A 12,890-nucleotide genomic window follows, 5' to 3' on the forward strand; every position below is an offset into this window, starting at 1 on the left:
CATGAGCATAACCATGTAGTTTACCATGCCGTAAGGCCGTTAAATGATAAAGATTCTGCCAAGTAAGCAAACGTTGCTCCACCAGGGCCCACGTGGGAGAGAGCGCCTAATTCCACAAAGAGGCAATGGCCAATCGAGCAGCAGTGAATGTCAACTTACAGAACAAAGAGTCACCCCCAGCCAGATCCAATTGATGCCAAAACAACAAGGCGTGTCGCCAATCGGCCAGTATCTGGACATCTAAGATCCGGGACACCCGAGTAAAGACCTCAGTCCAGAAGCCACACACCTGCCCACACTGCCACCACATATGAAAATAGGTACCCACTTCCCCACAGCCCCTCCAACACAGAACACTCGCCCCTCCCCGCCAACGAGCCACAACCTGAGGGGTATAGTACCACCGAAAGAGAACCTTGTAACCATTCTCAATCAGCAAAGCAGAAATTCCCGCCGAGGAGATCTCCGACCATATGTCACCCCAAGTATCCCAGGGAATAACCGAACCACAATCATCTTCCCAGGCCCTCAAGTAGGGAAGGGAGGCCCCCCTACCATTAAGGCACCTATATATTGCAGAGAGAGCTCCCTTCCGAAGCACAGGACCCAATAGTAGCTCAAAGGGCATCTTACCACCCCTCAAGTCACCCAGGAGACCCGAGGTCCTAATATAATGCAAAACCTGTAAGTAGGGGAACAGATCCCGCATACCCCTGAGTTCAGTAAAGGGTCTAACACCGCCCTGGACCGGGTCCCACAACTGTCCCACACACACCAAACCCCGTGCCTCCCAGTCTGCAAACACTCCCCCTTTTTTTCAAATATTTCAATAAATTTCCATCCACATGTGCTTGGGAGCCCTACTTGAAACGCTAAAGAACAGCTGTGTCAGGAGCGACCATAAAATCGCCTCCCGCGAGTGTAATTGGACTGCGTCCGGATTGTGTGCCAGTGTATAACGTTACTAATACTGTTATGACAAACACTTATCTTACAAGATTCCTGAAGCCTAGTAATGGGATTAAGTGACTTGCTCAGGGGTCACAAGGAGCAACGTGGGTTTGAACCCACAACCTCAGGGGGGCTGAGGCTGTAGCTTTAACCATTGCCCCACACTCTCCCTAAGGGCAGAGAGCACCAGTTACAAATGTTTGTAAGTTAATTGATGAAATAAGAAGGTACAACACAGGCTGACGAGCTGCTCCAAAGCTTCGGTGCTACTTTGACAAAAATGTGGCTTTTTGCAACTTGTGCAGTCGGGCTGTTCCTAACTTTCTAATAACTGAAATGTGTGTCCCGGGACGCATGATCCCAGCGCTGATCCATTCACCGCTTCACAGATCAAAGCAATGTAAGGACATTTAGCCAGCTCCTCTCTGGGAAGCCACTGGAAAGGTTGCAGTCTGGGCATCCCACTAATTTGGCAGCCTCAACCTCTTCAGCTGTTTCTGTGGGACGCCAGCGTAGACGGCATTGTTAATAGCCCAGCCTGGAAACTGCAAAAGCTGGGGACGCTGTTACTGACAAGCACAGCCGGTCATCTGTAACCCCTCGGTTGCCACTGGATTACTGAGGAAACAGTTCTCATTATGGCATATTAGGGGGAGGGACGCGCACTATGCTTTCCCTACTCTCATGGACTTACCATTATCGTTCTTCTTTACTTTAACTAATGTGGTTCTCCCCCCTTCCCTACTGTCTTCTCTGTCGCTAGTCTTTTCATATGTGCATGAAATATATTTTATGTATCTCCCACCGTTTTAACCTTATTGTGCTCCACCTAGAAGCCTGAATAAGCGGAATAACAAATTTTAAATAAGCTTGGAAACTTGGGAGGGGGGTCTGTCATGATTACAATCAATTTTTGAAAATAACCTGATGCTATGAACACATCTTTTTCTGTCCCATTCTTTTTGAAGTTTTAAAAAAAATTTTATTTTATCATTTTTGTGACTAAGGGGTTGTATTTTCTAATCTAATCTAGTCTACAGTTTATATACTGGGTCATCTTTCGTCAGAGCTCAACTCAGTTTACAAGAAGTCAAGAGACTAGAATATGCATAAAATAAGAAAAAATAAAATATTATAAAAATTTGTTTAGTCTGTCATAGAAGGAAGTCTTGCAATGTTAAAAATTAGTAGGTTCTGCAGGTAAGCTAATTAGATGGGGGGAGAGTGTGGCGCAGTGGTCAAAGCTACAGCCTCAACACCCTGCAGGTGTGGGTTCAAACCCAGACTGATCCTTGTGACCCTGGGCAAGTCACTTAATCCCCCCCCCCATTGCCCCAAGTACATTAGAGAGATTAGGAGCCCACCGGGACAGACATGGAAAAATGCTTGAGTACCTGAATAAATTCATGTAAACCGTTCTGAGCTCCCCTGGGAGAAATACATAGTTTCTGTCTCTGATAACCAGAGCTGAGATTGTGATGTCACAATGCCCCGTTCCACCAATAAGAGCCAACCTCATCAGTGATGTCACAATGGCTTCATTGTCCTGTACTTGGCTCACTTTGATTTCTAGAGTGCTGCAGTGGTTAAAGCTCCAGCCTGCAGTTGTGGGTTCAAATCCCTCGCTGCTCCTTGTGACCCTGGGCAAGTCACTTAATCCCCCCCATTGCCCCAGGTACATTAGAGAAATTGTGAGCCCCCCAGGACAGACAGGGAAAATGCTTGAGTGCCTGAATAAATTAATGTAAACCGTCCTGAGCTCCCAGTACTGAAAAAATCCATAGATACTGTGAGAATAGCAGGGTTTTTAAGGTTTTCCAAAGTAATTGCAATTTTATATTCATTTACACCCCCTCCCTCTTTTTACAAAACTGCAGATAAATTCAAATCCAAACTTAAAACATTCCTCTTTAAAGACGCCTTTACCGAATTCTTACGGCAATCCAAATGCTTTTATTTAGAAGCGACCTCCCCAGCCTCATTGTACCTACCTCTCCTATGTCCCTCTTTTATTTTTATCTCGATGTATTTATTACCTTTTCCTTCCCATTCATTCCTAATGTATCATGTACGTTCATACGAAATGTTCCCCCCACTTTTTTTTTTAGCTTAGCCAAGTTTTTATTCTTTTCTTAAACTTTTACTACATATTATTGTAAACAAAAAATCGGTCTCCTGATAAAAATAATAAGGTACAAGACATATACAATACTCCCCTGATATTCAGGAGGGGGGGGGTTCCATTCCAGGAACCCCCATGAATCTTGAAAAACCGTGAATATGGTTTTTCGTGGGGGGGGGGACTAGAGAGGGCAGCGGGAGAGGCAGGAGAGGGCAGCCGGAGCGCTGGCGAGTGAAGGAAATCACTCGCTGTATGCTCTGACCGCCTCTTCCTGTACTGAAGTCGGGCCTTACCAATCAGGAGCTGCGTATCAAAGCCTTATATACGAGAGACTGCCTCTATTTTTCTTTCCAAGAGGTAGGCTTGGCAACGCTGCGCTGGTTCTTGGTAAGCTTGTACATCGACGTTTGGACTGCCATAGTCTTCGTTGTTGGATCACAGCGAGAGGAAGAACTTCGTACTTTTCGTCACGCGGATGAGGAAGACGTGTCGGTGAGAGGACGCAGCACGGCTAATTGTTTCAAGATTTCATTACTGCTCTTTCCAAATTTAACACAAAATTCAGTCACCTCTGGCGTACTCTCAAAGACACATCTTCTTCATCCGTCATGACGAAATGGACGACGTTCTTCCCCTCGCTGTGACCCAACAACGAAGTCTGTGGCAGTCCGACTGCAGGTTCAGAAACGTTGATGTATGAACTTCACAAGAACCAGCGTAGCGTTGCCAGGTCTACTTCTTGGAAAGAAAACCAGAGGCAGCCTCATGACTTCTCAATCAGCCCTTCTATTAAGGTTCCAAATACTAAACTAAACTAAACTAAATCTTGGGTTTATATACCGCATCATCTCCACAGGTGGAGCTCGACACGGTTTACATGGTTAGGGAAGGAACGGAACTCCAGTGGATTTATAGAAGTAAGTAAGAGACAGGTTAGGTGTGATAATACTAGGGAGGGGACGGGTTACGTTTTGGAGAAGAGCCAAGTCTTCAGAAGCTTACGGAATGGTAGAAGGGGGCTCAAGTTGCGGAGAGGGGAAGGGAGACTATTCCAGAGCTGAGCGATTCTGAAGTGGAGGGAGGACCCGAGTTTACCGACGAGGGAGATACCTTTTGAGGAGGGGAGGGATAATTTTAATTTTTGCGTGGATCTAGTGGAGAATGGCTTTGAGGAATTCCAGGATAGAGGAATAAGAGGTGGAAGGATGCCGTGGAGTATCTTGAAGGTTAAGCAGGCACATTTAAAATACCATTGCCTTCTCTTTGGGGAGGTATTTTCCAGCAGAGGACAAAGCCAAGGTTTTAGGAGTCTTTTTAGATCCAACGATGATCTTGGAAGCCCCAAGTGAATTCTCTTTGGCAAAAAGCTTTTCATTTTTTCAAATTAAGACAACTGTGGTTAACCAAGTCATATTTTGAGCAATCTACTTTTGCTGTATCATATCTTGATCATTGTAAGACTGTTTACCTGGCTTTGTCTTCTAAGCTTATTCAGAACACTCTGGCTTGACTACTGCTCGTGAGCACGTCTGGTGTACTCCGAATGAGTATGACATTTTGGACTCCTTTGACGAAGACGCGTTAGCGGTTTTAGCGCACGCAGCTTTTTAGCGTGCGTTAAACCCGCGTTACGCGGCTAGAACTAACGCCAGCTCAATGCTGGCGTTAGCGTCTAGTGCGGCCGGCCGCTTAGCATGCGCTGTTACACGCGTTAAACCGCTAACGTGGCTTCGTAAAAGGAGCCCTTTGTGAGGGTACCACGTTGCAGACAGTCCTTTCATTTACAAAATCAATTGTTACTTCATCCTTTGGATTTTAGTGGGGTTCGGCACCTATGAATATTTTCTGTTCTTGCGATTCTTTTTTGGAATTCCTTGCCCCCTTTAATTAGGCTGGAATGAAATTATCTTCTTTTAAAAAAAACCTCCACAAAAACTAAAGACCTTTTTATTTGTTAGAAATTGATAGGTTGGTTGATTTTTTTATGTATTCTATTGATACCGCATTTGTGGGTTTTTTTTAATATTGTTCTTCTGTAAACCGCATTTAGGACTAGGATATAACACATCCTTTCTAATCATTTCTAAATAACAGTGATAACATTATTGGAGTTAGGGGGAAGAGGCAGAAATTCCCCTAGATGCTACCATGAGACGTCCATCTTAATATAATATAGAACATTGTCAGTCCACTTCTCTGTTTAAATCAGTGGCGCCAAACATCAATCACCCAGAGGCCCCTGTTCTGCCACATATTTATCTAACAAGGGTATGTAGAAGTCACCTCCAACAAAGCTTCAGAGTAATATGATTCTTTATTGCATACACATCAGATAATACCAAATAATGCAGATAGACATCAGATAATATACAAGATATAAGCAGAAAATATCTATATACACCGAATAGAATACCTCACCATGTCTGCCACGCCCCTCTCCAATACTGATCGGGAATCTAGACGATCAAGGGAAAGGTACAATCCACAGCTCTCCCATGGCTGCAGCAAGATTCAAAGTCCAGTCTGTGACTCTCAGTCTTTTATAGCACAGAAAGCGCTGAATTTCTCACACACACACGGACACTGCTGTTTCTGCAGTAACAACAGGTGTCTCCCTTATCTCCTAACTTTCACAAATGGAATGTGTTCAGTACCATGAGAAACCTTCCTCGGCAAGACATGAAACAGTATAAGAGATATGATACAAATTGATAAAAATAAATAAAAATGGTGTTGATGTTAATACGTACTTTGTACCAGGGGCAATGAAGGGTTAAGTGGATTGTCCGGAGTTGCGAGGAGATGCGGTGGGAACTCAACCCAGCTGCCCTCGCTCCGGTTGCTGCAGTAACACGTCCATAGACTTATAATGGGTGCGTTAGCATTTAGCGGCATGCTAAAACGCATAGCGCACCTTAGTAAAACTAGCCCTAAGTGACTCCTTCACAAGCAAGTCAACCATCACTATGGTAGGAGTTTTAGGAGACTGGAATGCTTCCATCTTTCCAATAGCTTTAATCCCATTCAAGGAAAGATCGACTCGGTTTACAATAGTTAAGTTATCAAATAAAAACCCAGAAAAGAATAAGACTAAGTTTGGGAAAGTTAATTTTCAAAGTGTTTAGCAAAAAGGTTGAAGTGAGCCAGAACTCCTTAAAAGAAGTAGAAGGTCATTCCACACTGGCGTACCGAGGGTAAGTGTTGCCCCTCCCCTCCCCGGTCCTTCCTGACCCCCGACCCCCTTCCATTCCCCTGTACTTGTTTAATTTTCCAGGAAAGAGCAACAGTACAAACTTGCTGCCGTGTCGACAATCCCTCTGATGGCATTTCCGCAGCGCAGAGCCCGGCAGTGATGTCACAGACAGGTGACACTGACGCGGGCAGCGAGTTCGTAATGCTGCTCGCACTGGAAAAATTAAAGAGGTGCGAGGGAAGGGATGGGAAAGGAGGGATGTGCGCGGTGGGGTGGGAAGGAGGGGGGCAGAGAGGAGGATGGGTGCCTTCGCCCTTTACAAAGACCATGCCTGGGGCGGACCGTCAGTGCACACGGCCAAAGGTGAGCTTTCAGTTTTGGCTTCGGCTTTCAGACAGTTTTGGTTTCAGCTAAACTTGGTTAGCCTCCATCACCAGCAGGGTCATGACAGCAAGAGATGCTGCCATCTGCCCCCCCCCCCCATCCCCCTTCCCTCTGCTTTGCTCTCAAGCCCTGATGACTCAAACGTGATTCTTCAGAGCGACGGTGCTACAAAGCTTTCCTCAGCCTTTTACTTTGAGCTTTGTCATTTGGTTCCCTTTCAGAAAACCCACGTTATAAATAAATTGTATGAATATAGAACAAATGCACCGAGACCAAAGCGGACTTCAGTTTTCTAAGGCCCTATTCACACCCCTATTTGCATTTGATGCTTTATGCTACAAAGTGTTTAATATGCATAACATTAATATAATTAAGCTTTCAGTAGAAATGAATTAACCTGCATTTCTTTAAGTTTTCTCCGTGCTTTGCTGTAAACTAGAGCTTATAAGTGCACTCTTGTAATGAGAATTGTTACAAACCTACCGGGGAAGGAAAGTTGCTCCTACTTCCTGCTCTTGATGTAACTTCGCTGCATTCCTGCAGCCTCTCTTGTAAACCGTCATGAACTGAAAGGTATGACGGGATATAAATAAAGCTATTATTATTATAGTTAACATACAAAAGCTGCATGAAAAGGGTTGTCAGATTTTCCAATTGGAAAATCTGGGACCCCTAGACCCACCCCAGGGTTCCGACCATCCCCGCCCTGTAAAGACTCCCCCAGATCCGCCCACTGCTGCCTGCTCTCGTCAGGCAGGGAGGAAGTCCGCGCATGCGTGGACACCATACGATGACATCATATGCAACGTGCATGTGTGTGTGACGTCATTGCGTGAATTTCCTTCCTGTCCGACGCGTCCGGGGAAATCCGGGCATCCAGTAACCCTATGCATAGTTCCCTCTGGCAGTGCTACTGCCCACTTTATTAATAAATAACTAAATAAAGTCTATACAAAGCTTGTTCTCTGCATAACTGTCAAAACTTGACCAACTTCAGTAAAATTTGGGATACATTATCCTGAGTAAATTTGCAACATGAGAACATACAGTGGTCAATCTAGACCCCAAGTACCTGGCAGAAACCCAAATAGTAATAACATTCCGGAATCTCAAAGAGTAAGCAAAATTCCAGAATCCCAAATAGTAGCAAGATTCAGGAATCTCAAAGAGTAAGCAAGATTCCGGAACCCCAAATAATAGCAACATTCTATATGGAATCCCCAAAAAGTAGCAAGATTTTGTAATCACTAAATAGTAGCAACATTCCATGCTACCAATCCCAGGGAAAGCTGTGGCTACCCCATGTCTGTCTCAGTAGGGGAGAATTTGTCCAAACCTTTCTTAAACACAGCTACGCTAACCTACGTTCTCTGGCAACGAATTCCAGAGCTTAACTATGCTTTGAGTGAAAACATATTTCCTCCTATTTGTTTCAAAAGTATTCCCATGTAATTTCATTGAGTCAGTGGCGTAACATAGAAACATAGAATATGACGGCAGAAAAGGGCCATCGGACCAATAAGTCTGCCCACTCTAAGAACCCTCCCCCTAAGCACTTCCTCGAAGTGAACCCACATGTTTATCCCATTTTTTCTTAAAATCGAGCACGTTGCTGGCCTCAATTACCTGAAGTGGAAGATCATTCCAACGATCAACCACTCTTTCGGTGAAGAAATACTTCCTAGTGTCACCATGAAATCTCCCACTCTTGATTTTTAACGGATGCCCTCTTGTTGCCGTAAGGAAAAACATATTTGAACGTCTCTATCATGTCTCCCCTCTCTCTGCGTTCCTTGAGAGAGTATAGCTGCAACTTACCTAGACGTTCTTCATATGGGAGATCCTTGAGTCCTCAGACCATCCTAGTGGCCATTCGCTGAACCGACTCCATTCTCAGCACATCCTTTTGATAATGTGGCCTCCAAAATTGAACACAATATTCCAGATGAGGTCTCACCATGGACCTGTACAACGGCATTACAACTTCAGGCTTTCGGCTGACAAAACTTCTATGGATGCAACCCAGCATTTGTCTAGCCTTGGATGATGCTTTATCCACCTGAAAAAGGATTTATTCCCCTTTTTAATATTCTTAGCTAGATTTTCTTCCATGCGGAGTTTGGCATCTCTGACTGCTGTTTTAACATTTCTGGATTTCACCAGATAGGCTTCTTTAGCTTCCAGTCGTTGTGATTGTTTGTAGGACACAAATGCTCTCTTCTTCTGTTTTACAAGTTCTGAGATCTCCGCGGAGAACCATTGGGGTTTATTATTTCTCCGTCGTTTACTCATTGTTTTTATATAGAGGTTGGTTGCTTCCTGTAGGGTAGATTTCAGTGCTGACCACAGTACCTCCACACTATCTGTTGTGTCCTGGTTTTGCAGTGCCTCATAGACATAATCTCCCATGCTCCTGAAGTTAGTGCCCTTAAAGTTAAGGACCTTTGTGGATGTGTTTGACTTAGTGAAACCCTTCCTGAGGTGAAACCACACCATGTTGTGGTCACTGGAGGCCAACGCATCTCCCACCAAAACCTCTGTGACACTATCTCTGTTGGTGAGCACCAAGTCCAGTATCGCCTGATCCCTAGTGGGCTCCAATACCATCTGTTTGAGTCGTGCTCCCCTTATGGAGGTTAGTAGCCTTCTGCTGCCGCAGGTCATAGCAGAAAATTTGTTCCAGTCTACATCAGGCATATTGAAGTCCCCCAACAGTACAGTGTCTCCACGCAGAGTGATGGTCTCGATGTCTTCGATCAATTTTTTGTCTATGTCATCCTGTTGTCTTGGAGGTCTGTATACAACACCAAAATACAGGCATGTCACTTCCCCTGGTCAGGTTTACCCAGAGGGATTCCCCGGTATATTTGATCCCTGTGATTTTGGTAAATTTGATGTCCTCTTTGATGTATAGTGCTACCCCTCCTCCGGTTTTGCCTTCTCTGTCTCAATGGAGCAAGTTATATCCTGGTATAGCCATAATCCACCCATGGGAATCTGTGAACCAGGTTTCAGATATTGCCACTATATCTAGGTTGGCATTCCTCATTTCCGTTTCTAATTCCAGAATTTTATTGCCTAAACTGTGGGCATTGATGTACATAGCCCTCCATACACTGAGTTTGCCCGGTCTCCATGGGGATTTTCCCGTTTGAGTTAGTTTGCCCTCTACAGTTTTGTCTGCAATGTGAGTACTTACCTCAGACTCAGAAATAGAGTGGCTACTTACTCCACCAGAAAGGTTACTTACCACACCGTGATGAGAGTGGGTACCCTCCCCCAACTCACCTAGTTTAAAGCCCTTTGGAGCAGGCGAGCCAGTCATCGTCCAAAGACGTTCTTTCCTCTTCTGGTCAGGTGAAGCCCGTCTGATCCCTGTAGTCCTTGAAGTGCCTCTCCATGATCTAGGAATCCGAAATTCATCTCTCTGCACCATCCGTGTAGCCACTCTGGATATGATCTTCCCTGGCTCTTCCCTTGCCTCTCACTGGAAGGATTGAGGAGAAGACCACCTGCGCTTCCATCCGCTTCAGTTTCTCAACTAGGGCACCAAAGTCTTCAGATATCTTTGGGGTGTTCCTGGAGGTGTCGTTCATCCCGACATGGATGAGAAGCATTGGGTAGTGGTCTTGGGGCTTGATCAGTCTTTCTAAGCAGGTGGTCACATACCGGATCCTGGCTCCTGGCAGACAACAAACCTCTCTTGATTGTAGATCTGGTCTACAAATTGGTCCCTCAGTGCCACGCAGCAGGAAGTCCCCAATGACTACCACTCTGCGCTTCTTCGGGGGTAGCTGATCCGTTGCCTCCGGAACCGGAGTCATTTGCTGGGAATCGTAGCGAGGGTGAGAGGCCCCCGAGGTGGTGGCTTTCCTCGCCCATCCTCTTCTCCACCTCCACCCCATCTGCTCCTTCCCCTCCTGCCACCCATGCATGCCCCTTCCCTTCCCCCATGCCTCTTTAATATTACTGGCGTGAGCAGCAACTCCAGTCCTGCTGCTCACGCTAGTGTCAGCTCTTCCTCTGACTTCACTTACTAGGTGCGGGTCCAAGAAATGACGTCAACGAAAGAGCAGGTTGGGGTTGCTGCTCAACCTGGGAACGTTAAAGAGGTACAGGGAAGGGAATGGTGGGGGTGCCCCCACCAAGACAGAGCTCGATGTGGACCACCACCCTCCCCGCTTCCCCCCTTACTACACCACTGCATGAGTGCCCCTTAGTCTTTGTTATTTTTGACAGAGTGAAAAATCGATCCACTTGTACCCGTTCTACTCCACTCAGGATTTTGTAGACTTCAATCCTATCTCCCCTCAGCTGCCTTTTTTCCAAGCTGAAGAGCCCTAACCTTTTTAGTCTTTCATCATACGAGAGGAGTTCCATCCCCTTTACTATCTTGGTCGCTCTTCTTTGAACCTTTTCTACTTCCTCAAATCAACAGAACAACTGGCTAAGCAATCTCATCAAGCACTCTTCATCCTACCTTAACTTCAGAAAACTAGTCAAAACCAACCTGTATTCTACTTACCTGTACTTGACGCCCCCACAATGTGACTTTCACCCTGTTTTTCTTCCTCCCCACAAATATGCATGTATTCATTGTTATTCTAAGAATTCATTGTATCCAAGGACTTCATTGTTATGTCTTCGCTGACTGTCCAGCTCTTCTTATTGTAAACCGCCTCAAACTACTTTGGCTTTGGCGGTATATAAAAATAAAATTATTATTATTATTATATCTTTCTTGAGATATATTTAGTAATGCCCCCCAATAGACGGTATATTAAGTATCGAATAAACTTGAAACTTTGTTGCATTAATGTGTGGTAAATGCAAAGATTAAAGCACTTTAATCAAAGGATCCCTTAGTAAGGTCAAAAGTCCGAGACTAGACAAGAGCGCCCATATCTTGTTCATCTTCCAGGGGCTCCTGGTTTTTATTTGACAAATAATGAGGCAGTGGAACGTTTGTCAGTTTATTTATCTCTTTGATCTACTTCCTTCTCCAGTGCCCATCATTCCCAGTTACTTGTACAGCATGAAGCATCAGGAGAACACAACTGTGCTCCAGACGTCCAAGCCCGACACAGGTCCAATGACTGCCAACACTTTCCAGAGCATATATTCCTTTTTTGACAACAGCGTTCTACTTACTGGAAACATCACCGAAGGGTTAAGACAAGGAGATCTGCATCAGACCTCTACAGAGCCCATGGCAATTAACGTAACTAGCAAACCGTCTGACTGCCCCAAGGAAGACATGGACCTGCTGAATGAGAACGTTCAAGTTGGTTTGCTCTTTGCTTCAAAGGCCACGGTCCAGTTAATCACCAATCCCTTCATTGGACCAATGACCAACAGGTATGTTGACTCTCTTTGTGCACTATGTCATCCTATTATTTTCCACTTACAGGGTCTTGGGCAAACTTTTGAGGATGGATTCCTCTGGTCCAGGGTCCTTCCTCTCACAATCCAGCAGTGCATCTTACCTGACTACCAGCCAAGGTGCTTCCAGAGGGAAAAAGGCGTGAAGTTGCCATCAGTCCACTCTGCTGATGGCTCTGCTAGTCCCATCCACTGTCTGCCCCTTCCAGAAACTGTCTGTCTCCCCTGCCATCTCTCCTCCTGCCCCCCCCCCTTTGGTCTGGCATCCATCATCTTCCTTCTGTTCCCCTCATGGTCTGGCATCTCTCTCCTTCCCTCCCCCCTGTGGTTTTTAGAATCTCTCTCTTCTCATTTCCTCCACTCAGATCTGATATCTCTGTCTCCTCAGATCTGATACCCCTGCCTCTCTCTTCCCTTTCCTTTTCTTCTCTGGTCTTCCTTCTCTATTTTCTGTCTCTGTCTAAATTAAATTCTTTCTTACTATTCAGTCCTCAGTTTCCCTCTTTTCACTGTGTCTACTCACAGCTTGCCATTCCTTTCCTTCACCCCTCCGCTATCTCACTAACTCTTATCTTCTTCCCTCCATCCAGCATATGCCTCTCCATCCAGCCCCTCACCTCCTCACCGCTGCTGCTTTCCCCTATGCGCCTGACGCTGATGGCACAAGTTCTCCCCACTTCCATCATCTGCCCGACTGACTGCCAGTGCCACCATCTCTCTCTTTCTCCCAGCTCCACCCCAGTGCATGCCATAATGATTACCCTCCTTTTGAAGCCTCAATCTATATGACTTTCTATATTGCAAACTGCAGGCCATGATAATGACACCACTAATAAAAACAGAACAAAAGTAGAGGAC

The 12,890-nt window shown here is 45.4% G+C and overlaps 1 protein-coding gene across 1 annotated transcript in view; it reads left to right on the plus strand.

Moving 5' to 3' along the window:
• Positions 1-12,890, plus strand: part of SLC18A2 (solute carrier family 18 member A2) — a 90,285-nt gene that overhangs the window by 3,362 nt on the left and 74,033 nt on the right. Inside the window, exon 2 of the mRNA XM_033940097.1 lies at positions 11,657-12,008. Within this exon, the coding sequence (XP_033795988.1) occupies positions 11,657-12,008 (352 nt within the window). The remainder of the gene's footprint in view (positions 1-11,656; positions 12,009-12,890) is intronic.

This window comes from Geotrypetes seraphini, chromosome 4, assembly GCF_902459505.1.
Source record: "Geotrypetes seraphini chromosome 4, aGeoSer1.1, whole genome shotgun sequence".
Lineage (NCBI taxonomy): Eukaryota > Metazoa > Chordata > Amphibia > Gymnophiona > Dermophiidae > Geotrypetes > Geotrypetes seraphini.